Source organism: Quercus lobata, chromosome 8, assembly GCF_001633185.2.
Source record: "Quercus lobata isolate SW786 chromosome 8, ValleyOak3.0 Primary Assembly, whole genome shotgun sequence".
NCBI lineage: Eukaryota > Viridiplantae > Streptophyta > Magnoliopsida > Fagales > Fagaceae > Quercus > Quercus lobata.
Genome location: NC_044911.1, coordinates 21,235,167 through 21,260,512, shown reverse-complemented (window position 1 = coordinate 21,260,512; position 25,346 = coordinate 21,235,167). Strand labels below are relative to the sequence as shown.

Genomic DNA, 25,346 nt, shown 5'->3' with positions numbered 1-25,346 from the left:
AATTTACCTTCAATAAAAAATAAAAAAAATAAAAAAAGATTTTGAACTGAGTTGTGGTGAATAGTTTCAATCGAGTCTTATTGAATTGTTGATCTGGTCTTCCTTTTTGCAATTGTTATTCCCAAAAAATTGAAAAGTATGATGATGAGGCCGTCAGTATTGATAATTGAGTCTACTAAAAAAAAAAAGTATTGATAATTGAGTCAAAAGTTCAAAGTTGTACAGTATAAAGCTTGTCCTGTCTTTGCCTATGACTGAGGAATAATATTAACAACTCGATTTCGGAGTATTTAGATACCGCCCACATGTTATTCAAATTAAACGAGGACCACTTGGTGAGTCACTTTGTACGTGTTAGTGCTACTCTGCGCAATAGCAAAGGTGCAGTAGGTAGAGATTTGAGTTGAATCTCTAATTCGCTTCTTATTGGTAATAGTGAAGGAAACATTGAGAAAAAACAACTTGATCATCAAGCGTTACTTACAAGACGATATTGAAAAAAAAAGAATTGAATAAACTAGTTTCAGTGGGCATTTCATTTAATAACTTATTAAAATGGTCGTTCACATGTTATTCAAATTAAACGAGGACCACTTGGTGAGTCACTTTGCACGTGTTAGTGCTACTCTGCGCAATAGCAAAGGTGCAGTAGGTAGAGATTTGAGTTGAATCTCTAATTCGCTTCTTATTGGTAATAGTGAAGGAAACATTGAGAAAAAACAAACTTGATCATCAAACGTTACTTACAAGACGATATTGAAAAAAAAAGAATTGAATAAACTAGTTTCAGTGGGCATTTCATTTAAAAGCTTATTAAAATGGTCCTTCACTTGTTATTCAAATTAAACGAGGACCACTTGGTGAGTCACTTTGCACGTGTTAGTGCTACTCTGCGCAATAGCAAAGGTGTAGTAGGTAGAGATTTGAGTTGAATCTCTAATTCGCTTCTTATTGGTAATAGTGAAGGAAACATTGAAAAAAAAAATATATGCAGAGAGTTACAAATTAGTGCAAATCTGCTTTCATTTTCTTTTAGAAAGAAAATGGTAAAGAGGTGGAGACGCATTTGACTTGACGACTGGTGTTTGGAGTTGGCCATTGATAATGGATCCTATCACTGAAGGTCGAAAGTGGAAAGGAAAGAAAGGGGATGGGTTTTACCGTGAATGATTTGAACTTTTTATGAGAAATATTACAATTTGTTTTTTAATGATTTTGCCAATGGATTCATGGCATGGCATAATCTTAGGCTTTTATTTTAAGTGGATGGTAAGGATTTAAAAAACTCTACATGGTAGAATACCATAGGAAGTAGGAAGTAAGAAGATCTTTATCAAAAGTTAATACTGATGAGAGCCCTTCAATTGCAACCAGTTATGGGATTAGAACTTCTGAACTTGGAAGCATCCCGACTATCATAATCTTCAAGAATGGTGAAGATTATAATTTACCTAGACTACCAGCATAGAGAAATTCTTTTAGAGGATGTAAGTAAAGACTTAAGACTAAAGAACGCCTTTACTGGAATAAATAAGCTGTTTCTAGTGCTTGTTCCTTTTCTTTTAGCTTCTGATGTCCCAAGTTTGGATACATTGCTCCCATAATAAAGTCATATTAATTCCTCCTGTGTAATTATCAGATGCAGCTGTAAAGCATGTTCCCAACGCCTATTGTTTAAATATTGTTAGAATATAATTCCAATGGACTTAGATCCACAGTTGCATGTTATTTGTACATCACACATTACCTACCTATATATAAAATAAGACTTATACTTTATTACTTTTAATTTAATACACAATTTTTCAAACTTCCACACTTACAAACAAAATGTCTTTCAGTCACTAATTTATAAAGGAAGACAAGGTTGAACTTAGAAGTTAGCATGAAATAGCTTTGAGTAGCCACGAATACCGTTAGATTAATTTGAAAAATTAAACAACTTCAAATATTTTAGGTTAAATGCGAAATTTTTACTTTACAATTTCAAATTTTTCAATAGAATTTATTATTTTCATCATAATTTGCAATATTGCAATTATTGAATCAATCAGATGGGAATAGCTTGACTTAATAGTTGACCTACAAGTGTCTTAAAGGTCTCCCATTTCACACCCTCTTTTGAAGAAGAAAAAAAAAATTATATATATATATATATATATTCTCAACTTTATTGTCTTACTACTTTATCTCCCATGATCTCTCTCTAGCATATATAAAAATTTTACACCATTTTGGACACCGCATATTTTTGCCTTTCAAAAGTTAGGTTTGTTTATCCAAAGAATTCAAGATGTTCTTCATTCGACTTCTCCTTGCTTCAGCTGTCACCTTTTGCTTCAAAAGTTTTGTTTTTGGAGCCACTGACACTGTATTGGTAGATGATGAAAGTATGTTCTCACTCTCTCACACACACACAGTTGTGTATATGATAGCTTGAGGATTCTTTTTTTTCTTTTCTTTTTTTTTTTTTTTTTCTATAAAATCTTTGTTTCCATGTGGATGGAATGGAACTCAAATTTGGTAGAAAATATTCACAAATATGATTGATTTGATATTCTTTTTAACCTTACTTATATGGTTTTTTGTGTGTGTGTGTGTGTGTGTGTGTGGTGATAACGCTTCACAGTACGAGCTTTACGTGATATAGCGAAGACTTTGGGGAAGACGGACTGGAATTTCAATGTAGATCCATGCAGTGCACCATCTGTATGGGTCAAAAATTTAGATGATGCTGTTAACTGCAGTTGCAGTATCCCCAATACCACCGGCTGCCATGTTGTCAGCATGTATGCTCTCTCTCTCTCTCTCTCTCTCTCTCATACGTACGTGCACCAAACATTTATCTGCCAAACCATTGAAGTACTGTGTTACTGCCAAAATATGAAACCATTATATAATTTATATCCTCTTTGATGGAGGAAAGGAGAAAGAGTAAAGTAAAGTTTGGTAAAAATAAGTTAATTTTGTATTAAATCTACTATACTTCTCCTCCCTCCCTCTTAATCCAAACGGATCATTAGGGTTGCATGTGTGGTCAAATGAATTTATTTTGTCAAAAAATAGAACTATGCATATAAAAATGTGATTTTTAACCTCATCCAAAATAAATAAATGTGATTTTTAACAATTAAGCATTTTATTTCGGTACCAATCTATTTTGACATATCGTTTTGAGCAATATATATATAATATTTCATATTTTATTACTATAGAAAAAAATTCATAAAAGTTATTATTTTTAATACATTTATAAAAATTATTATTTTAAAATTGGCCTAATCAATTCATTTAAATTATTATTATTTTAATTAAAGTACTAATTAAGCTTATGCAACAATGAAACAACTAAAATAAGACTCGGTGGTGGTTTTAATATTTCAGCTAGCATGCTACCCAAGCCAACTCCATCTCTAAAACATTTTTCCCCACCTACCTGTTTCACATTTTTTTCTTGAAACAGAACAAAATTCATAACATTGGATAAAAATAGTGTTATTAGTGATACCATGTAAAAATGATGTTACGTGAGTTATAACTTATTTTCTTAATAAGTTGCAAAGTTCTTCATATCTTTAAAAAAAAAAAAAGGGGGTTGCAAAGCTAAAATAATATACAACAATTTTAAGAACATAATTTATAAAAAATAAAATAAAAACTTGTTGAAATGACAATGTGATGGGTACCAACCTTATTTTTATATAGTTACTATTGCTACTCTACTTTTCTTTTTCTTTTTTTTCCTGTATATAAATTATATATATATATATATATATACCATCTCAGGAGCAGAACTAGAATTTTATGAATGGGGGCAAAATAATAATAAATATAAAATTGAACTAATTTATTAGTATCATACAAGAAATATGAACAATTATGAACAATTGGGGGGCTAATCATATTTCTTTTGAAAATTTTAGGTAAATTTAGGGCTAAAAATCTAATATTTAACAAGTTTGGGGGGCCAACTATATATTTTTTGAAAATTTTAAGAACCTTTAGGGGTAATTTTATAAAATTAGAAAAGTTTAGGGGGGACCATGACCCTCCACCCTTCCAAGTTAGTCCACCCTTGTACCATCTTAACCGATGTAAAATAAATTGTGAATGATTTTGATGCACTAAAATTTATTCAACAAAATAGTTTGATATTCATGAGTAACACACTTTTTCACCACTCAAATTAGGAGTTTGGAATTTGTCAAATTTACATCCAATAGAAAAAAAAAAAATATATATATATATATATATATATATTGAATTGAGTTATAGTGATTAGTTTCAATCAAGTCTTCTTTTTTTATAAAAAATAAAAAATAAAAAAAGGTCTGTGGACAAACTTTATATCCTTTCACAAATTATACAAAGCTTGCTTAGAGCATCCACAACAGGTGCAGTAAATGTGCCAGATGCCAAATATTTGGCACATTAAACACAAAAATGGTACTTTATGAGATGTGTCAAATCTCAAAAATTATACAACATAGATAGTACCGTTGCAAGTTTGCAACGGTACGGACAAATGTTGCAAAAAATTTACTATTTTATATTCTCTTTTCTCTCTCCTCTCTCTTCATTTTTTCCTCTTCTCTCTCACTCTCCGGTTCCCTCTCTCTTCTCCCTGTACTGATTCCCTCTCTCTTCGAAGGTGAAGCTTCCGAGACCAACGCGACTGAGATTCGGCCTCCGAAGCAGAAGATCACCAACGCGACTGAACTCTCCGAGTACCAACTTCGCAAGCGGAAGGAGTTCGAAGACCTAATCCGCCGCGTGCGATGGAATAGCAGTGTTTGGATCAAGTACGCGCAGTGTGAGGAGTCTCAGAAGGACTTCAATCGAGCTCGCTTCGTTTGGGAACGAGCTCTCGATTGGATGTTCACCGGCAGCGACGACAGCATAGCTCCGATGACGACAGCGCGCTCCGCCACACTCGATCAGCCACGCTCGATCTCACCCACACTCTAGCCACGCTCGATCTCGCCGATCTCACCCCGAGGTCGCCGTCGATCTCACCCTCTTCCCTCTCCTCTCTATCCGCCTTTCACTCTGCCTCTCTCTAGTTGTGGGTTTTTTTTTTTTTAACTGCAATTTGGGTTGATCTGATGGTGGTGGTGGGCTGTGGGCTATGGGCGATGACAGTGGCAGTGGTGGCAGGCTGTGGGGGTGATGGCCAGTGGTGGCTGTCGATGTTTTTTTTTTTTTTTTTTTTTTTTTTTTTTTATTTGTGCTGCAATTTGGGTTGATTTGATGGTGGTGGTGGGCTGTGGGCTATAGGCGGTGACAGTGGCAGTGGTGGTAGGCTGTGGGGGTGATGGCCGGTGGTGGCTGTCGGTGTCATTGATGATAATGGGATGGGATAATATATTATTTTAATGTATAGAATTAAATGATAAAACATCTGATAAATGAGATGTTGTAAAATGATGTGGTAAAATAATAAAGTAGGTCTTTAGTGTGGCAAAATGGCATTTTTTTTACAACATTTGCTGTGGATGCTCTTAGCAAAAGGAAAAGCCGAAAACGGAAACATTAAATATTTTACTTCTCGAGGGAAAAAGGTCAAAAAACTGATATTGAATTGGTAGATCTCTAGTCTTCCTTTCTGCAATTATTATTCCGCAATAATTGAAAAGTATGTCGATGGCGCCGTCGGTATTGATAATTTTTCATTGAGCCATAAGTTTTTTTTTTTGGTAAACAGACGATTTCATTAAAATCAAAACATTACATCTTGCTTAGTCCATAGTCTATTGGAGAAGACACCATTACAATCATCCTCCAAAGCCTTAGTTAAGTCCACAGGCAAACTAGAAAACAACCTATATTCTAGTTCTTGTTTAGCCCTTAGTCTAGCCATCAGGTCAGCGCATCGGTTAGCCTGGGGGAAGCAATGCTTCACCTGAACTTGCTGAAATCTGGTCATCAAATGTCTGCAATCGTCCAATATAGGAGATATTATATGATTTACATAGGTAGAATTTTTTAAGATGTCCACAATCACTTTGGCATCTGACTCAATAGTAAGGCAAGAGATATTCAAGCTACTGCACAATACAAGACCATCCCTAAGCCCCCAAAGTTTAGCAGCAAAACTGTTGGTTGCTCCAACATACCTTGTGAACCTAGCAACCCAATTCCCATGCTCATCCCTGACTACTCCTCCACAACCAGCCCACTCCATACACCCTATAACCGATCCATTCGTGTTCAACTTTTTCCACCCTGTCAGTGGCTTTTCCCACCTAATTCTCTTGCTGATTTTATGGACTGGGTTATGAGGTGAAGCTACACAAAACATGAACTCAGAAGCTTGATTATAAATCTCCTTATGTAGGTTCGGATTTGGGCTTTTTCTATTAAAAACAAAGGAGTTCTTGCTCTTCCAAATGCTCCACATAGCAAAGTTAAACATGATACTCCATGGTGGCTTCCCTTGAATAGGACTATAGCTCCCTTTCCCCTTGTTTTGTAGCCAATTATGCAGATTGCTCCTCCAAAAAACACTACTATCCCCCTTTACACCCAGCTGACTCCATATATGCTTCACCCTTGGACAATCTCTAAGGGCATGCAACATGGTTTCCGGTTCTCTATGGCAAATGGGACACCCTTTATCATCCACAAGACCTCTTCTAGCAAGACAATCTTTCACTCCTATGCTATTGTGAACACATCTCCATAAGAAAGTCTTAATTTTAGGGAGAGTTTCTAATTTCCAAATCCAACCAGCATCTATAATTCCCACATCATCCACCTCTCTATCAAAAGAATAGGCACTTTTGAGATCAAAACAACCTCTAGCATTACCTTGCCATCCAATCCTATCCCTTCCTCCATCCGCTAAGGAAATAGGGATGGCTTGGATAATTGATTTAATTTCCGAAGTAAGCTCAAAGGGAATTCGGTTCCAATCCCAACCTCCACTCATCAAGACATCTTTAATCTTCCATTGGCTTGCATCACGGGTTAAAGGACCATGAATGAGATCGCGAATAGGACCTTTACATGTCCAATTGTCCAGCGAAAAGTTAAGAGTACTGCCTCTATGAACCACCCACATGCTACCTTTATTAAAAGTTTCTCTACCCTTTTTAATGGCTCTCCAAATCTGAGAGCAAGGCAGTCTATCCATATTGGCAGCATTTAATCTCCTGTTGCTACAATATTTTCCTTTCAACACTTTCACCCACAAAGCATCATCTTCCGTATGAAACCTCCAATTCAACTTGGCAAGGAGTGCAGTGTTTTTACCCTTCACCTCTTGCAATCCCAACCCACCTTCTTCTTTCGGATTTGTTACTTTTTGCCAGCCAACCCAATGGATTTTCCTTGTAGTCTCCGATGAACCCTATAAGAAATTTCTATTAACCCGATCTATGCCATCCAAAATTCTTACTGGTAAGTAAGTGCCTTGCATGACGTAAGAAGGAATTGATGATGAGGAAGCTTGAATCAAAATAGCCCAGCCAGCCAAGGATAACATAGTAGCTTGTTCAAAGCTTGTCCTATCCTCAAATATGAGGAATAAGGACAACACTATTTGTTTTGTTTTCATTTACTGTTTCATTTCTCTTTTTCTAATGCGTCGTGCCATTGCTCCCTAAAAGAATTCATTATTTGACAAGACTTTATTTCTCTGAAATTAAAGGTATACGATCGTGTTGGTTTGGTGTCTCCATCAACTATTGCAACTTGCAATATCTTTGAGCATTAGTATTAGGGTGTAAGTTCCTTTTAGCATCTATAAACAAAAAAGTACATTTAGTATTGAGCATTAGCATTAGGGTGTAAGTTCTTTTTAGCATCTGTAAACAATAAGGTACATTTAGTAGACTGTAATAGATACTGTAATATAATAGTTATTCCTATAGTTTAATTATTCAATAATTTGGTTATGTTTTTATTAAAAGAAATAGTTATTCTTATGAATTATTATTCTTTAAAATAAGGAATAGCTATTCATCTCTAAAAAGATTGTAATAGATATTCCTTAGTAGGTATATTAATTTCTAAAATTAATATATTTTCAAATAAACAAACTTTTCATATACACATAACAATTATGAGAATAAAAAATCATAAAAAAAAATATCTAATCTCTCTTTCAAATTTAAAAAAAAAAAATATATATATATATATATATATATCTATATTTTAGGATATATAATTATATAAGTAAGATATTTTCTAAAACATATTTTAAGTTTAATTTAAAATGTTTTCATTCCATTGTATTCATTGTAATACATATTCTTATTCTAATGTAATTACCGTTACAGTCTACCAAACGTGCCCTAAAAGTACTAGCATCCACAGATGCAAATTATATATATATATATATATATATATATTACATCTTCAAACACCACTTTATTTGGTTTACCAACTTATTTCATAACTCATCATACATCCCAGTTTTTTATTTTTACATACAACCCAATAAAATAATATAAACTATATAATAAAATAAGAAAAAGTACACCTCTCTCTCTTTCCTCCTAGTTTCTTTTTCTCTTCATCCACAATCACAAACACCACACCCCAACCACAAATATAACTAACCACCACACCCACAATCAAAATTAGCTGCCTGTCCACCAAAAATCAATCCCAAAAATCAATTAGTATCCATCCAAAAATCAATCCCAAAGAGAGAAGGGGAGAGAGAGAACTAAACTAAACTAAACTAAACTAAACTAAACCACAACACAACAACCACCACCGACATAGCCCACCACCACCTAAAATCCAACAACGCCACCACCACCAACATCAACAACAACCACTGCCAAATCCATACCTACAAACCCAAATTAAAAAAAAAAAAAGAAAAAAAGAAAAAGAAAAACCAAATCAAAATCACAACGCACAACCACCAACCACAAAAAACACAACAACCACCACCACCACTACAATCTACCACCACATAGATCGGACTCCACCACCTCATGACCCACCAAAACCCAAACCCATACATCCACAACCCACCCCCACCACAGGCCATGCCCACCACGATCCCACAGCCACTGGCAACCCACAACCCGAAACCCTCCACTGCCAAGGCCAATCTACAACTACCCACCCAAGGCCGATTCAAAGTCCACCCACCCAAACCGATTTGAAGCCACCCAAAACAACCAACCAAAATCTTGAGAGAAATAGAGAGAGAGGCATAAAACATGATGAAGAGAGACAAAGATGAGATATTTGTGAATAAAATAATATATTTTTTTTACATCCTAAGTTACAGTTGCTTCTCATATATGACAACTAATTGCTCACAAATGGTTAAAAATATTTAAAACCTATCTCCAGATGTAGCTTCTTTTTGCCTTGTTGCTTGCTAAAATAGTAACTGGGGAGATTTTACACCCTCAATTAATGCTAGTGCTTTAAGGTTGTATATATACAATCCTACTGTTAATGGATTGTAAAAATAAAAACATATTTTTTAATAGAGTGAGAGAGGGAGAGAGGAATAGAGGAATTGAGGGAAGAGAGAGATGGGAGAGAATTGATTTGTTTATATTATTTGTTGGTATAATTTATATTATTTTAATGAGTTGTACATAAAAATAGAAACTGGGATGTTGGGTGAGTTGTAAAATAGGATGATAAAATAGATAAAGTAAGTTTTGAGGATGTATAATAGACATTTTTTTAACATTCCTAGATGCTAATTCTCTTAGCTAGTTATTAGAAGGCAAAACAAATAGAATACTGCTACTCAATTATATATGCCTTTTTCTAAATAAAAAAAAAAAAAAAAAAAAAACTATATGTGCCTACATAGTTGTCAAAAATATGTGTATATAGTTGTTAAAATTGAATTAATATTATGACTCGATTTTTAATTTTTTGTATACTATATTATATCGTATCATGTATAGTAAAATACACAAACACTTACTAGTTTTTTTTTTTTTTTTTTTAATTATAGATATACATAATATTACATATAAAATCTATGTTTATTATAAATTCGAAATATATTCAACTAATAACCAATTTAATAATCACTTATGTAATAATATTTAAGAAAACTAACTAAATTAATCAAATTAACATATACATTCAAATGGATTAAACTCAAAAGTAACAATACATGTTATATATGAGTCAAAATAATAATTACTTTTCATCATCTTGCCTAATCAACTCCATCTAAGTCAATGTTATCGTTATGCTCATCATCTTGCAAAACTATTTATTCATTAACATTTCCTTCATCATCATCAACATTTACTATCTCTTTCCTTGCACTTTTATTCTAATTTTTTTTCTTTATATTTCTTCTTGGCATTCTTGCTTCTTGGACATATAACAATAATAATAATTTTTTTTTAATTTAATACATTATTCATAGCATAGAAAAGAAATTTGTAAATATGAAAATGAAATGTCAAGTATATAGCTCAAATTTTGTAGGAGAAATAGAAGAGGGGGGAATTAACAAAAAAGCTCATTTTAAACTCACATGTCAATGTATTGTACGATAGATACAATTATTGATATGATACAATTCATATGATATGTACCTATGTATCATATGATTCATGAGCACTTCCATTACAATACAAAATCTTGTGTACACCATAAAGTAAGTATAATACGATACTAATAACTATGGGTGGAGACATGATTTGCAACTTTGTATGTGAAAAAACTCACAATTTCACCTCTTGGGTCAACCATTGATTAGTGTTGGTAACATAGCTAGTTGAGTTATGAGGTTTATCCAATAATAACTTTACTTAATAATAGAATCATTTAATAATTTTTACTTTCCACTTCATATTCATCAATCACCATTGGTAGTACAAACAAGCTGAACTACAAAACTCTTGACCTGTCATAACTTCACTTAATAGAATCATTTAACAGTATCAACTTTTCATTTCAAATCAAATTAATATAGAATTTTTCTTATTAATTAATCATAGAAATAAAATAAAATTATTTACCTTAAATTTTGGCATGTGAGACAATAAAAGAGTGATGGTTTTGTTGGTGACTAGTTGGAGAGAGAGAGAGAGAATGATGTATGATGGAACTATGTGAAGATTTTTTTTTTTTTTTTTTAAATAATGGAAATACTTTTTTAAGTTAGAGATTTTTTTTGGGGGGGGGGGGGGGGGGAGATGGAGCTCGAATCATAGATATGGGTGGTGGCAAAGGATGTTGTTACTGCCGGACTATCGTTTGAACCCTCTTCTTTTTATAATCATACACACACCACTTTACTTGGGAAAATGGGTATGAGATACAAATTTGTTTTAGATAGAGACGAGGGAAAATGACACAAAACTGTTTATGGTTTTCTTGGTCATATTTGTAAATTAGCAAATATGACCTACAATCTCAACCAATCACAGCCACCAGCAAGGCTGCCCACTTCCATCCTACACCTTCATATTTTTATCATCTCCAATTGCAAAAACACCATCAATTCTTGAAAAGTGGGTTGTCTTGGTTGGCAAATCACACAACAGTTTAGTGGATTTGACCATATTCCAACATATCTTCTTTTGTATGATCTCCCATTAGGAGAAAAAATCCTAGCTCAAAAAATTTTCAAGTACTCAAAATGATTTTTAGTAGAAAACATTTTTGGGAAAAACTTATTATTTTCTAGTGTTTAGCTATGTTCATAAGAATGTTCTGGAAAGCAAATTCGGCAATTGGCTTGTACAAAAAACCAAAAAACTTTCTATATATATTTTTATATGATATTAAATTACAACTTTGATTCACCATTTTTAAAATATTAATACCTAACATACAAAATCATCCTAAAAAGTACGAAAATCAAAATGAAATTATTTAAAATTACACTAACAAGTATGTACAATCAAAATAAGAGTGCAATAACCAAAAAAAAATAATTACTAAAAACTATCAACTAAACTTCTTTATATATACAAAATAAGCTAAAAAACAAAGTGCACCCTCTAAGTTTTATTGAAATTTATTTCAGTCCTCTAACTTTACTTTCGTTCAATAGAGTCCTCTAAGTTTCAAAATTATTTAATTTAGGCATTTGATCCAATTTAGTTTAACAAAATTGCCATTAAGTATGAAATTAACTAATGAAAAAAATATTCTTACATAAAAAATCTATAAAATATTTTTATTAATTTTATATATATTTCCATGTGAAAATAATATTTTTTTAAGGGCAATTTTTTTTAAAAATTGATAGAAGGCTTGAATTAAATAAATTTGAAATTTAGAGGATTCAATTGAGTGAAAGTAAAGTTAGAAAACTAAAATGAATTGCAACCAAACTTAGACGGTGCAATTTGCATTTTAGCCTACAAGCTACTATCAACTTTTAATTTTAGGTGATACCCAAACTACTCATTCATCGAATTACACTTTTGGTTGCATAATTACAAAACACTTGAAACCTTCAAAGGAACACTTGAAAATTTTTTTGCATGATTTAAAAAATTTGGAAGCAATTCCCAAAGTTTTAAGTCATATTGTGATTGTTTTGAAGTTTTCCTGAGGTATCTTGGTATTTCCATGGTATCATTTTTTGTCATTTTAGGGGCATTTATGTCACACTCAAGATTTTAAAGATATTTAGTTATTTTGAAGAGTTCAAGTTTATTTTGATCAGTTTGTAAGTCTGGGGGTGTTTCGGTCATTTTGGAGATTTTAGGTTGGGGAGTGCATTGGTCGAGTTGAGAAATTCTTAACCAATTCATTACATGTGTGGAAACCAACCCAACCAACATGGATCAAGTTTGGTTAGGTTGGGTTAGTGGGTTGTGCATACATATTTTATATATTTTATGCCTTATAAAAAATTAGTCTTTCTTAATTATTTAAACACTTTATTCAATAAATTGTTACAATTCATATATTATACTTAGATTATATCAAATTTACCAAAATTAATTCTTATAATACCAAAATCTATAAATTTAAAAATTAAAATAATGATATTAAAATAAACTTATATAAATAGTGGATTAAATGGGTTAAAAAACTATCCACCTGAACCTTACCCAACCTAAGACTCAAAATAGTATTCAAACCTAACCTAACCAACTAACCAATGAAAACCAGGTCAAGGCATCGGGTTTAGTTAGCTTTTTTTAGGTTGGTGGGTTTGATGCACACCCCGAATTTTAAGTGTATATTTGTCATTATAGATGTTTCCAAAGTATTCTAGTCATTATAGAGGATTTTGAACATTTTGAAAGTTGAGTGGCATTTTGGATGTAATGATGGTATTTTGATTATTTTGGAAATATTGGTGGATATTTTTCCATTTTGAGGGTTTTAGAGGTGTTTGGTTATTTTAAAGGCCTCATTGTAGTCGATTGGGGGGGTTTTGAGGGTATTTGTATTATTTTGGAGATTTTTAAGAATATTTGTCAACTATGACCCTTGTTACACTTTTCACCCCTGATGTTAAGTTTTCTATTAACTTGGATAGAAAAATAAGGCACCACGTGAAAATACCTAATTGTCATTCTTCTCAATGCTTTAAAAATAATAAATAAATTACACTTTACCACCCTAAACTATACTTCTAATTACACTTTGCACTCAAAATTTTGAATTTTCATCCAAGTTAACAAAGAACTTAACAACAGGGTGCAAAGTGTAACAAGGGTCATAGTTTAGGGAGCAAAATGTGCATTCAAAAAGTTTAGGGTGCAAAGTATAATATAGGGTTTAGTTTAGGGTGGTAAAGTGTAAACTATCTCTTGACTTCTTTTCAAATTTTTGTAAGATTCTCTTTTCAAAAGTTTAACCATACTTTAACCATAGTTTTGTTATGCGATCGTTACTCAACCCATCACTTTCACTGGTGAAAGTGATGGGTTGAGTAATGACTGCATAACAAAACTAACAACTGGTGATTAAAATAACACTTTTCAAACTACAAAGAGACAACATAAAATTAGTCTTGACCAATAACCACAGGCTGGTAAATTGTTATTAACCCTTAAAAATATTATAAAATTTCAACCCCTTAGTCCCTTTTTGGTTCTACCCCAAGTGGTAGGTGGCATCTTGGGGCCACCCCAATAGATACCTCCTGATGGTTACCTAGTGTGGGTGGGGTGGGGGATTACACATATATGACAGAATAATCAAGCCTTGAAGAGTTATGAACACTTATGTTAACAATAAAAGAAAACAGTAGGTGCTCTGTTTGTTTTGACATTAATAGTTTTTGGAAAATGAATAATTTAAAAAAAAAAAAGTTTTTTTCTATTTGGTAGCATTCTTGGAAAGAGCTGGGAAAATATCATTTTACTTTCCTTATTAATAGAGTTGTTTTCTTTTTACAACTCAATCTCATGCCAAGTTAAACGATAGAAGGGGAGAAATTACACTTTACTACTCTAAACTATACCTTTGATTACATTTTGGCGAAACTATAATATTGGTCCCTCAAGCTTACTCTGGTTGCGCAATTGGTCCCTTAAGTTTGAAGTGTGCGCAATTGGTCCCTCAAGTTTTTAAAATGAGCAATATAAATCCTTTTACTAAATGCCATTAACAGTGTTACTTATGTGGCTAACGGAACCATGACTTGGCATTTTATTTTAATGATGTGGCATATTTTTAATTAAAAAATTACAAACTAAAATTACACATGAGAAACATTATTTATCAAATTTAAAAACTATTTTCTACCAATTGTAAACACCCAGCCACGGCTTAAAAAAAAAAGACACCCAGCCACAAGACAGAGAAGGGGAGAGAGGGAACAACAAGCCTTAGCCACTGCAATTATAAGCTCTTCACGCACTCCTCCACATCCACAACCCGACGACGACGACGACAATGTCGTATTCATACCACAATCCCCTAACGACGACGTTTTGGACATCGCCACAATGCTTATGCTCAAAGACATGAATAGGTTCGTGCAAGAACTCGAGGACTGCGAGCAAAGCGAGGCGGAGATGAAGAAATTGAAGGAGGATCTTGACCATCAGATCCACGATCAAAAACTCGCCGTCGATATCCACAACATCCTGGACCAATAATGGGAAAAATACGGCGACAATTACCATCGCCCTTACCATACAACCAAGTCTTCACCATCGTCTTCACCTTTGTCTTCGAAGGCTTTGGTTGACTTGGAGTGTTTCAGGTTGTATTTCAAGGGCTTGGTGAGCGAAGAGAGGGTTAGGGGTATAATGGTAAATTTGGCTGGTGCTGGGGTTGCCATTTACGATTCTCGAGATAATCTGATCTTAGAGGCGAGGAAGAATGTGAAAGCTATGGTGAACGGTGTGTTGGTGAGTGGAGAAGTTGCTAAGCTTCAAGCTCTCAATAAAGCTCTGACCATGGTGAATCATTACAATTGGTGAGTGGAGGAGTGCGTGAAGAGCTTGCATGTAATTTTAGTTTGTAGGTTTTTTAATTAAAAATATGTCATATCATTAAAATAAAATGCCAAGTCATGGTTCCGTTAGCCACATAAGTAACACTGTTAATGACAGTTAGTAAAAAGACTTATATTACTCATTTTGAAAACTTGAGGGACCAATTGTGCACACAGGATAAACTTGAGGGACCAATATTGTAATTTCGCTTACATTTTACACTCTAAACTTTTCGAATGCATGTTTCGCACCCTAAACTATGGCTCTTGTTACATTTTTCACCCCTGACGTTAAGTTTTTTGTTAACTTAAATAGAAAAATATGGCACCATGTGAAAAGACCTAATTGTCATTCTTCTCAATGCTTTAAAAATAATAAATAAATTACACTTTACTACTCTAAACTATACTCCTAATTACACTTTGCTCTCTAAATTTTGAATTTCCATCCAAGTTAACGGAGAACTTAACGACAGGGTGCAAAGTGTTATAAGGGTCATAGTTTAAGGAGCAAAATGTGCATTCAAAAAGTTTAGAGTGCAAAGTATAATATATGATATAATTTAGGGTGGTAAATTGTAAACTATCTCTTGACTTCTTTTCAAAAATTTAACCATAGTTTGTATAAACATAGCCAATAAATTTAGAATAAAAAAGAAAAATTCTCCACCACCCACTGAGAAAAGAAAAAAAATGAAGTAAAACTCATATTTATTATTTTAAAATACACTTTAATTAAAATTTTAAAACAATGGTTTTTAATTTAAGGAAGATAGTTTGGAAACCTGCCTTTAAGTAAATGGCATGTTAAAAGACAATATTTTCAACATTAACTTCATAAAGTTTGGTTAAACGGATGTTAAAGGGGGAAAATATTTTTCCCCTCAGCTAGGGCTATAAACGAGCAGAGCTTTGCCCAATTGTGCATGTTTGAAATTGGCTCACTACTAAAAGTCAAAAGTTCAAGATTGGCTCAAGCTTGAGAGAAGCCAAAAATAATGTTTGAGCTTTAACCCTTGGAAAAGCCAAGGAGTTTGAGCTTGGCGTTGATCAAATGTCAAGCTTAATGTCAAGCTCAAACTCAAGTCAAGTTTTTGAGCTTGAGATCAACAAAATTACATTATGAAATGCTTAAATATCCAAAAACCAAGTAAACAAAATTAAGAAAATAGCATACTCATTTGACCATGTTTTTGGTCCCACCTATGATTATTCGTTATTCAAATTACAACTTTACATTATTAAACCTGTCAATTCATCCTTATTTGTCTATAACTACAATTGTTCAAAATAGGATTTTTACATCTATGTTAGATGGTGAAGAACTAAAAAAAGACTCGTTTGTAACTATTGAGAATGATAAATGACTAATATGTTTCATATCCTTGCATTAAATGATGGATGAAAAAAAAGACTATACGTGATCCGCTTAAATTTATTTATTTATTTTTAAAATATAACTAAAGTATTAAAAGGCAAAACATATTTTTCTACTGCTGGAAATACAGAGTTCTGAGAGCACAAAATCTCCCGGGCACTCTGCCACCAGAACTGGTGAACTTGCCGTATCTTGAAAAAATGTAAGTACTAGTCAATAGCAAATAATTAACCTGTCTGTGTTTTTGTGGTTTTCATCTCTTATTTATAATTTGTGGCATCTCCTTATACAGTGACCTGACCCGTAACTACCTTAGCGGCACAATCCCTCAACAATGGGGCTCCTTCACAAGGCTTGTCAACATGTACTATCTCTCTCTCTGTCCCTGTGTGTGTGTTTTTGTTTGTGACTTTCATATTGTTATTCATGGCTTCTTCTGTATTGCAGTTCTCTTCTTGGAAACCGGTTGACCGGTTCCATTCCCAAAGAGCTTGGAAATATCTCAACTCTCAAAAATTTGTGAGTTCTTACTCTTACTGCGCACCCCCACCATTTCACTCTGTTTCTATACAATGTATGATGCCCCCTTATTGATATTGAATTAGTTGAGTGAGTGTAGTGACTAGTGTGGATGTGTGATAATTCTCATGTCGGGGCAAATTTTGCCAAATAATATTCTTTTGATAATAATGATTTAAATTGGTACTGTTTTGAAATCATTTGGGTATTTAGCAAAACCCAATTTTGAAGTGTTGAAAAACACAATCGCTTAAAATTCAGTCAAGTCAGCTGAAATCGTGTTTTGAAAACACAATTTTTGTTGAAATTGTATCTCTAAAACTTTATTTTATATTAGAGGCTAGATTCTCAAATAACTCCAAAACGGTACCAATTTAAATAAATAATATTTAAAAAGTATTGTTTTACAAAATTTCTCCCCATTTTAGGCATGCTAAACTAGTCATTTTAAGGTATAGTGCAAATGTGGCTAGCATTTTTCCTCATATCGTTATACAATGTTTTGTTATAAAGGAATTCCAATTTGTTATCAACAGGACCCTTGAGTTCAATATGCTTTCTGGAAGTCTTCCTAAAGAGCTTGGGAACCTAATCAATATAGAAAGGCTGTAAGACCCTTCATTTGAATTACTATATTTTAAAAACTTATTGCATTATACTTTCTTTTTTTCTTTTGGTTGGCCTCCGTGGTAAGAATGTAAGATGTAAAAGTGTCATTATGATCAAGCAAAATTGATTTACATTAATTTATTTTTACTTGTATAAGCGTATTGATGCATATCTTTTTTAGCTTATTGGCTTTTCTAAATTGGTATTGTTATTGTCAGACACTTTACTTCAAACTATTTTACTGGGGAGGTACCTGAAACGTTTGCAGGGTTAACGACAATGAAAGAGTTGTAAGTTTCAAGATCTTAAAAAAAAAAAAAAAAAACTATCTTGAAGATTTTATGCATCTATTATACCTTCTAAATTCACATATTGCTCCTCCCCCCTATAATGCAGTCGGATTGGTGACAATAATTTTACTGGAAAGATACCCGATTTTATTCAGAATTGGACAAATCTCGAAAAACTGTGAGAATTTGACTGTCTTCTTTTTAATTTTTTTTTAAGAAAAGAATTGAACTTGATGTATTATTTACTTATTAAATCAAAATTTCTTAACAACAGGGTGATTCAAGCAAGTGGTTTGAATGGGCCGATTCCTCTCCACATTGCTTTTTTGGAAAACTTAAGTGACTTGTCAGTGTTGCTTTATAAATCTGTAGCTATTTATTGTTTTATAGGCAACTGCATTTTCTTTTATTTTAACTTTTTACTCCTATTCAAATTTCGATATCTAGGAGAATTAGTGACTTAAGAGGGGCTGAAGCAAATTTTCCGCCACTTCTTAATATGACAAAGATGAAAGTTCTGTGAGTTAGATGCTTCAATCAAGAGTATGATTTTATTATTGTTATTATTTTGCAACTCAATATAAAATATTTTGTTCTGTTTCAGGATACTAAGGAGTTGCAATATTACTGGGCAACTACCTGAATACCTTGGGAAGATGAATAAGCTGAAAACCTTGTCAGTATATAATTCTTTTTTACTTAATTGTTTGCTGTACATTTTTTTCCTATTATTTTAAGGGTCATGTAGGATAGGCTAAATCAAATTATTGACTCTGCATTTTGACTGTCTGATGGTAGCAATTATCCAAAAGGCAGGTTACATGCATGTTTGCATGTGTGCACGCACGCTTGCAGACAGTTTCAAGTTTTAACTACCGACCATGGATATACATGAATGTATGGTAGCATAAGTACAAGACATCTATATACATGCTGATGGACTATAAATCCAAATGTCTTTCTCCTTTTTATTCCTTCTCAGAAAAGAGTACTATTTTTTTAGGAGAATAAGGAAAAGGTGAATCTGGTGATTAACCAGTCTGAGGTCACGAAAATGAAGAGAAAGGCTTCTATGGTAAAATCATATCAGGAACCCACAAGAAGTGACATCCTTGAGAATGGAAATAAAATTTTTCTTTAACTTAGTGAAGAAAAAGAAAAAGAGTTGTATCTTAAAACTTTTGAGATTCCTGTACCCCTGGAGCATTACCATGTAAGCAAATGATATCTGAATGCACATGTGGAACACAAGCTCACTGTTTTCTGTTTGTGTTTATCTAAGTCATGTGCATGTGCTATGTCTCATTCCATCTCAAATGAATTAGATGCTTGATACAAGTATGTTTACTCAATAGTTATTGTTGGTACATATTTTGTGAAGTGATATGCATGAGCAGGAAAATGACAAATTTGAATAGCCATTTTGGCTCAAAGTTACCACTGCACATAAATCAAGTTCATTTTTATTTTCAGCTTCATTGAAAGAAAAAGGAAGAAGAATTTTTTGTTCTCATTTATTTAAAATCCAAATCATGCTCAAGTCTACAGTAGGATTTTTCCCCCCAACTTGCTTGAAATTTTTTTTTTTTAAAAGAGATAATTTTTTATTTTCATTTATTTAATAACCAAATCAAGTACAAGTTTCCAATAAACACTTGTTTATGAGATAGTTATGTAAATAAATAGTCTTTTAGTGTGTGTATTTTTTATTTATTTTTATTTATATTTTTTCTTACGTTTCTTTCTATTGCAAACTTCAATATATTATTTGCATAATACAATTTTTCGAGTAAATGATTTGGATTTTTTTTCTTTTCTTTTTGGGAGAGTTTTCTGTTTCACTAAAATTTGATTATATAAGTTCTCTTGCAGAGACCTCAGTTTTAACAAACTCACTGGAGGAATTCCAAGCAGCTATGACGGTCTTCTAACAGGGATCGATTTCATGTAAGCGTTTTGACTTTAGATGTAGATTTCCTTACACTGAAGTAAAGGAAGCTGTCTAAGAAATTGTGTGAAAATGTTTGATTTTGTTCCATTCTGAACATACCAAGTAGCCACTATATCAATTTGATTAATTTTACAAATCCAAAATTTTGGCCTTAAAACATCTCGAGTAAGATAAACAAATTTTTTGCATTAAATTAAAATGCAATATGAATTTTGGGCCTAAAGTTGGCTAGTGTGTGCCTAATCCAACAATAGGCTTCAAGGATAGAGTTGTCAAAAAGCCTTTAGAGTAAAATCTGGCCATCCATAAAATGATTACTGAAGTTAAATGTAGACCATTCTTGGGGTTCAAGTGATAGTCTAGTAGAGATGGCATCCTTTATGGTGCCTCATGTCCGTGGTTCAAACCTCCCTCCCCCTTCCCCACTATCATCTACCTAAATATATGTATATAAAATAAAATAAAATAAAAAAATTAAATGTAGACCCTTCTTTATTGTCTTCTGAGTCAGAGTTCCTCTGTCATATGGTGGATGTAATTGACAGTCCTACTTCTATTGGCTAGAGGTGGGGGACCTTTTTATTTTTCCTCCAATTCACCACTGTTAATATATATTCTAAAATCATGAGAATGTGTACATGTGTGTGTTTGTATTTCAAGTTAGCCATTTCACTGAGCTCAAAATTTGTGTCATTGGCAAGTCATATCAATGTGCTGTGTAACTACATAAGTTGTTCTGAATCTTGTAGATTGAATTTGTTTAGGTATCTAACTGGAAACTTGCTAAGTGGACCAGTGCGTGATTGGATGCTAAACAAAGACAGAATGTAAGCTTCTCTTCCAAATTAATGTGAAGGAGTTTGTATCATTTACATTAATAAATTTAAATTCATGCATTATTTGTTCCCCTTTAGTTTGCTAACTCCTGTGGAGAATGTCTTGTATAATGTAGGCAATCTAGGTTTAACTGTATTCTCAACATCTGTTGATAACCATTGGTATTAAGTAGTTATTCGCATGTTTGGATATAATTTCTTCCATCTGATTTGTTGTGGATGGTTATATATAAAGGAACTTTTTTTGCAATGAATAATGTTTCTTTAAAGGTTAATTTACAAAAACATCTTAGATAGTTAATCAATTGTAGCATAAATGAGTGCATCAAAATATATTAAATAGTGGAGTCATAGGAAACATGTTGCCTATACACTTCCCTAGCATTTTACAGAACTCATAAAAGTATTGTGGGGATTCCAAAAGTTTCTAAATGTTTCCAACTCTCCATAGTCTTCAGCTATTGTATATTCATTAAAAAAAAAAAAAAAAAGGAATTATTTATTCGATAAATTTTAATCACTTAATCGCTTCAGGAGCATCAAAAGCCTAATCTTCTACTTCTACGTGATCTTTTCCTTTGCACTGATGCATATAAATTGTCCTATCCCTTGCAATCCCTCACCCATGCATACATCAATTATCCTATCCCTTGCAATCCGCCCATGCATCATCCAAGAATTGAATGTGATGAGCCGTATCACTAAGCTCCAGCTATCGTATTATATCTCCTTTTTAACTTCAAACTTTAAATTTTAGTATCTTTGTATAGTTCATAGTTTAACATGAAGGAAAGAGTCTCCTTATTTTAGGTTAGCTCTTATGATCTTGATATTTGCATATGGGGTTGGTTATTTACATTATCAAAAACACAAAGGTGGGCTTAGGTACTGTAATGGTAAGCATCTTTCTCATATAAGAGTGGTTTAGCTTATATGTGGGAGTTTGGATGAAAGCTTTATCTCCTAAAATATGTAGGATTGAGTTTCACTGAATTAAAAATGAAATATTATTACCCCTTCCATATATGTTATCAACTATCCTGTGTAAAATAAAAGTTTATTATTCCTGCTTCATTCTGTTAGGTAATGAATTACATCATAATTTTTATGTGCAGTGATCTTTCGTATAACAACTTTCCCAATGGAAGCTTTATTTGTGATCACCAAAGCTTGTAAGAATGCTTTTGTCTGTGTGTGAGTGTGATCTTTTATTTACTAGCTAAGCTTTGGACTTGGTGATATTTTATGTAGGAACTTGTTTACAACCTCTTCAAAGGGGAGTGACACGTAAGTTTTTTTTAGTTTCACCTTTCAAAGCATGCATTACAAAGGTTTTTTGAAATTAACTTTCTGGTATATTGTCTTGATTCATTTTTTTTATTTTATAATCTTCAATGTAATATTGTCTTGAGTCATGTAACATATATTTAATCACAATGTAATATTGCTGACTTGCTTTGGTACCTGAATTGCCTTATCAGTGGAAATATTTTGTGTCTGAGGAGTTCTTCTTGTTCAAAAAGTAAGTTCTTTTATGGGCTATTATAAAATTGATTTCGTATTAAATTCTTCAAGATTTACCTATGTTATACTTATGATTGCTTTGGTTCAGATCTGTACCAGTTCCTCAAGTATATCCTAAAGGGTTTTCTCTCACGCTTGTAACCATACTGAATAATGAATCTGTTTTAAGAGATCCTACTTTACATCTATGTTTTAAAATTCTTCTAAGCTACACAATTTTGCGGTTGCTAAATCATTTTACAGTTTCAAGTCTTTCTTACAGACTTGCAGTCTTTAATGTGACTAGGCACTAACCATGTTTTAATTTTTTTGTGTTCGGAATTGAGGGCCCCTCCCTTGCTTGTGGCCCCCAAGATTGGAAATTTATTGTAAATGCTTCCAAGTTTATGAATCTTTCTCATCTAATTTATGTATTACTAAACATTTTAATTTTTAATAAATCTTCCAAATTTTGTCTTTTTGAAGTTTGCAAAATAATGCTAATGCACTGGGATTGAACTTTTGTTGTTAGGATCCATTTCTAGCCTTTATGTAGTTATCTAGCTATCTTATCTAACAGTGGCATAAGTCTCATTGGATATAGTAACACATGAGTGCACCCCCCTAATAGTACTAAACACAAGAATGAGCAGTGTCCTTGAATGACCGTCTCATTTGGCTTGATTTTGCACCAAATGAAACTCTGTCTCATCACACACTCCTCCCCAAACCGCATTTTCCCCCAACTCCCCCCCCGCCCCCCCCAAAACAAAAAAAAGGGAAAAAAAATATTTTTTCCCTGTTACTAATTTGCATTAATATTAATTTAAATATGTTTAAAATGTTCAGCTGTTAGTAATTCATTTTTCCTGTTTCCCCAGTTGTCTACTACCTCCAGATAAATTGTGGCGGACCAGAAGTAACTATAGATGGAAATACTATGTATGATGATGATACAGAGCCAGGTGGACCTGCAAAATTCTTTAACAGAGGAAATTGGGCATTTAGCAGCACTGGTCACTTCATTGATGATAACAAACCAAAGGACATTTATATTTTGGGAAATTCCTCCAAACTCACTATGGCTAATCCTGAACTATACATGACTGCACGCCTTTCTCCTCTGTCTCTTACTTATTATGCTTTTTGTTTGGGAGCTGGAACTTACAAAATAAACCTCCATTTTGCGGAGATAAAGTTCACCAATGATAATACATATAGCAGCTTGGGAAGGCGTGTATTTGATATTTATATTCAGGTATTTAATGACATTATGCTCTGACCTTCATCAACCAAAGTTCTTATGTTTATAGCTTGTTACTAGCTGGTCACTAACATGTTTAGAATATTGAAGGGAGAGCTAGTGGAGAAGGATTTCAATATTGCAGATGAAGCTGGTGGAGTTGGCATGGAAATCATAAAACCTTATCTTGCAGTTGTGAATAATAACACCTTAGAGATCCGTTTTTATTGGGCTGGGAAGGGTACAACTGGCATCCCTGGAGGAGGAGTCTATGGTCCTCTTATTTCGGCAATTTCTGTTCATCCTGGTGGGTTTAGAGTCTTTAGACCTTGCATTTGCTTCTTGTAATCAATTTCGGACGCTTAGAAATAGACCATGTATTAACTTGCAAATCCATGTTTATCTTCATTCTATAAATTCAACATTGTCAAGAAATTCTTTTAGGGTAATGCCCTAGGATCTACAATCTACTCATTTATTTAACTATGTGACTAAAGTCTTTTGGGTTTTGGCTTTTCAATCAAGAATTTTTTTTTTTTGGGGTCTAATTTTATTAGTTTGATATATAGGACCCTAGAATGTGTCTAAAGTCTTATACTATTATTGTGATGATTAATGCATTCCTTCCATCAGTATGTGGTACAAATGCCACAGAATTCAGATGGAGTGGATTTTATTTTTATTTTGCTTCTTAAAATCTCTACTGGATTCAGGACAAATTAAGCTGATAATTGTCCTTGTGTTTTGAAAAACAGTCGTGTTCATTTAAATTTAGAACTTGTGAAAAGAGCGAGTCTTGATTATTTCTTCGTTGAAGTGGTTGTAATGGTTTTGATGGTTTTTTGTGTTCCTTTACGCATTACATTGTTGGCTGGAAAATGATTTTACCCCCTATCTGAGGCATCTAATATTATATCTTTTGAACTATTTCTTTCAATAGACTCTACAAATGGCAGCGGTGTATCAGTAAGAGTAGTAGTTGGAATAGTGGCTGTAGGAGCATTTGTTCTATTTCTGGCTCTGGGTATCCTCTGGTGGAAAGGCTGTCTAGGACAGAAGAGCAGAATGGGACAAGGTATTTAGTATTGTAAATGCATATTGATCTGTTCCTAAGGAAAGCTTATATGTTCAGTGAATTGGATTTTGCATTGGAGCTTTTTGCATGTGTATATATATGCCCCTGATACGCATGCTTGTAGAATGACTTTAACTATTCAAAACATAATAAAAGATATTAAATATTTACCATTATATGCTGCTAGAAAACATCATTTTGCCTGAATGCCTGGTGTAGGAATTGACTGCATATGGGTGTTTTAGAAGTTATGATTTATTACATCTGCTCAAATGTTTTGACAAAAACTTAAAAAAGTGTAAAATTTTTCAATTTTCCTAGATATAATTCATATGTGAATTTGATTCTTCTACAGATCTAAAGGGTTTAGACTTGCAAACTGGTTTGTTTACCTTGAGGCAAATCAGAGCTGCAACTAACAACTTTGATGCTTCCAATAAAGTTGGACAAGGTGGTTTTGGTTCTGTTTATAAGGTATTTAACACTAAATTTAACATTGATATATTCTATTTGAACTTTCATTATTGAGTTTTGACTCCACGCAAAAAAATAAAAATAAATAATAAAAAAAATAAAAT

General features: G+C 33.0%; 1 protein-coding gene across 3 annotated transcripts in view; it reads left to right on the top strand.

The window, feature by feature from the left end:
* The first annotated feature begins 2,212 nt into the window (after positions 1 to 2,212).
* The window catches only part of LOC115955760 (probable leucine-rich repeat receptor-like serine/threonine-protein kinase At3g14840), a 31,750-nt gene continuing 8,616 nt past the window's right edge, over positions 2,213 to 25,346 (top strand). Inside the window, exons 1-20 of one of the 3 annotated variants that reach the window (XM_031074075.1) lie at positions 2,213 to 2,390; positions 2,630 to 2,789; positions 16,873 to 16,944; positions 17,035 to 17,106; positions 17,190 to 17,261; positions 17,798 to 17,869; positions 18,089 to 18,160; positions 18,267 to 18,338; positions 18,435 to 18,506; positions 18,608 to 18,679; positions 18,765 to 18,836; positions 20,033 to 20,107; positions 20,876 to 20,938; positions 22,063 to 22,119; positions 22,199 to 22,234; positions 22,429 to 22,469; positions 23,332 to 23,708; positions 23,805 to 24,000; positions 24,634 to 24,768; positions 25,124 to 25,242. In XM_031074075.1, coding sequence (XP_030929935.1) covers positions 2,294 to 2,390; positions 2,630 to 2,789; positions 16,873 to 16,944; positions 17,035 to 17,106; positions 17,190 to 17,261; positions 17,798 to 17,869; positions 18,089 to 18,160; positions 18,267 to 18,338; positions 18,435 to 18,506; positions 18,608 to 18,679; positions 18,765 to 18,836; positions 20,033 to 20,107; positions 20,876 to 20,938; positions 22,063 to 22,119; positions 22,199 to 22,234; positions 22,429 to 22,469; positions 23,332 to 23,708; positions 23,805 to 24,000; positions 24,634 to 24,768; positions 25,124 to 25,242 — 2,004 coding nt within the window. In that variant the 5' untranslated portion in view covers positions 2,213 to 2,293. Of the gene's footprint in view, positions 2,391 to 2,629; positions 2,790 to 16,872; positions 16,945 to 17,034; positions 17,107 to 17,189; positions 17,317 to 17,797; positions 17,870 to 18,088; positions 18,161 to 18,266; positions 18,339 to 18,434; positions 18,507 to 18,607; positions 18,680 to 18,764; positions 18,837 to 20,032; positions 20,108 to 20,875; positions 20,939 to 22,062; positions 22,120 to 22,198; positions 22,235 to 22,428; positions 22,470 to 23,331; positions 23,709 to 23,804; positions 24,001 to 24,633; positions 24,769 to 25,123; positions 25,243 to 25,346 lie in introns of those variants that run through there. The other 2 variants (XM_031074076.1, XM_031074077.1) reach the window with 2 other exon arrangements.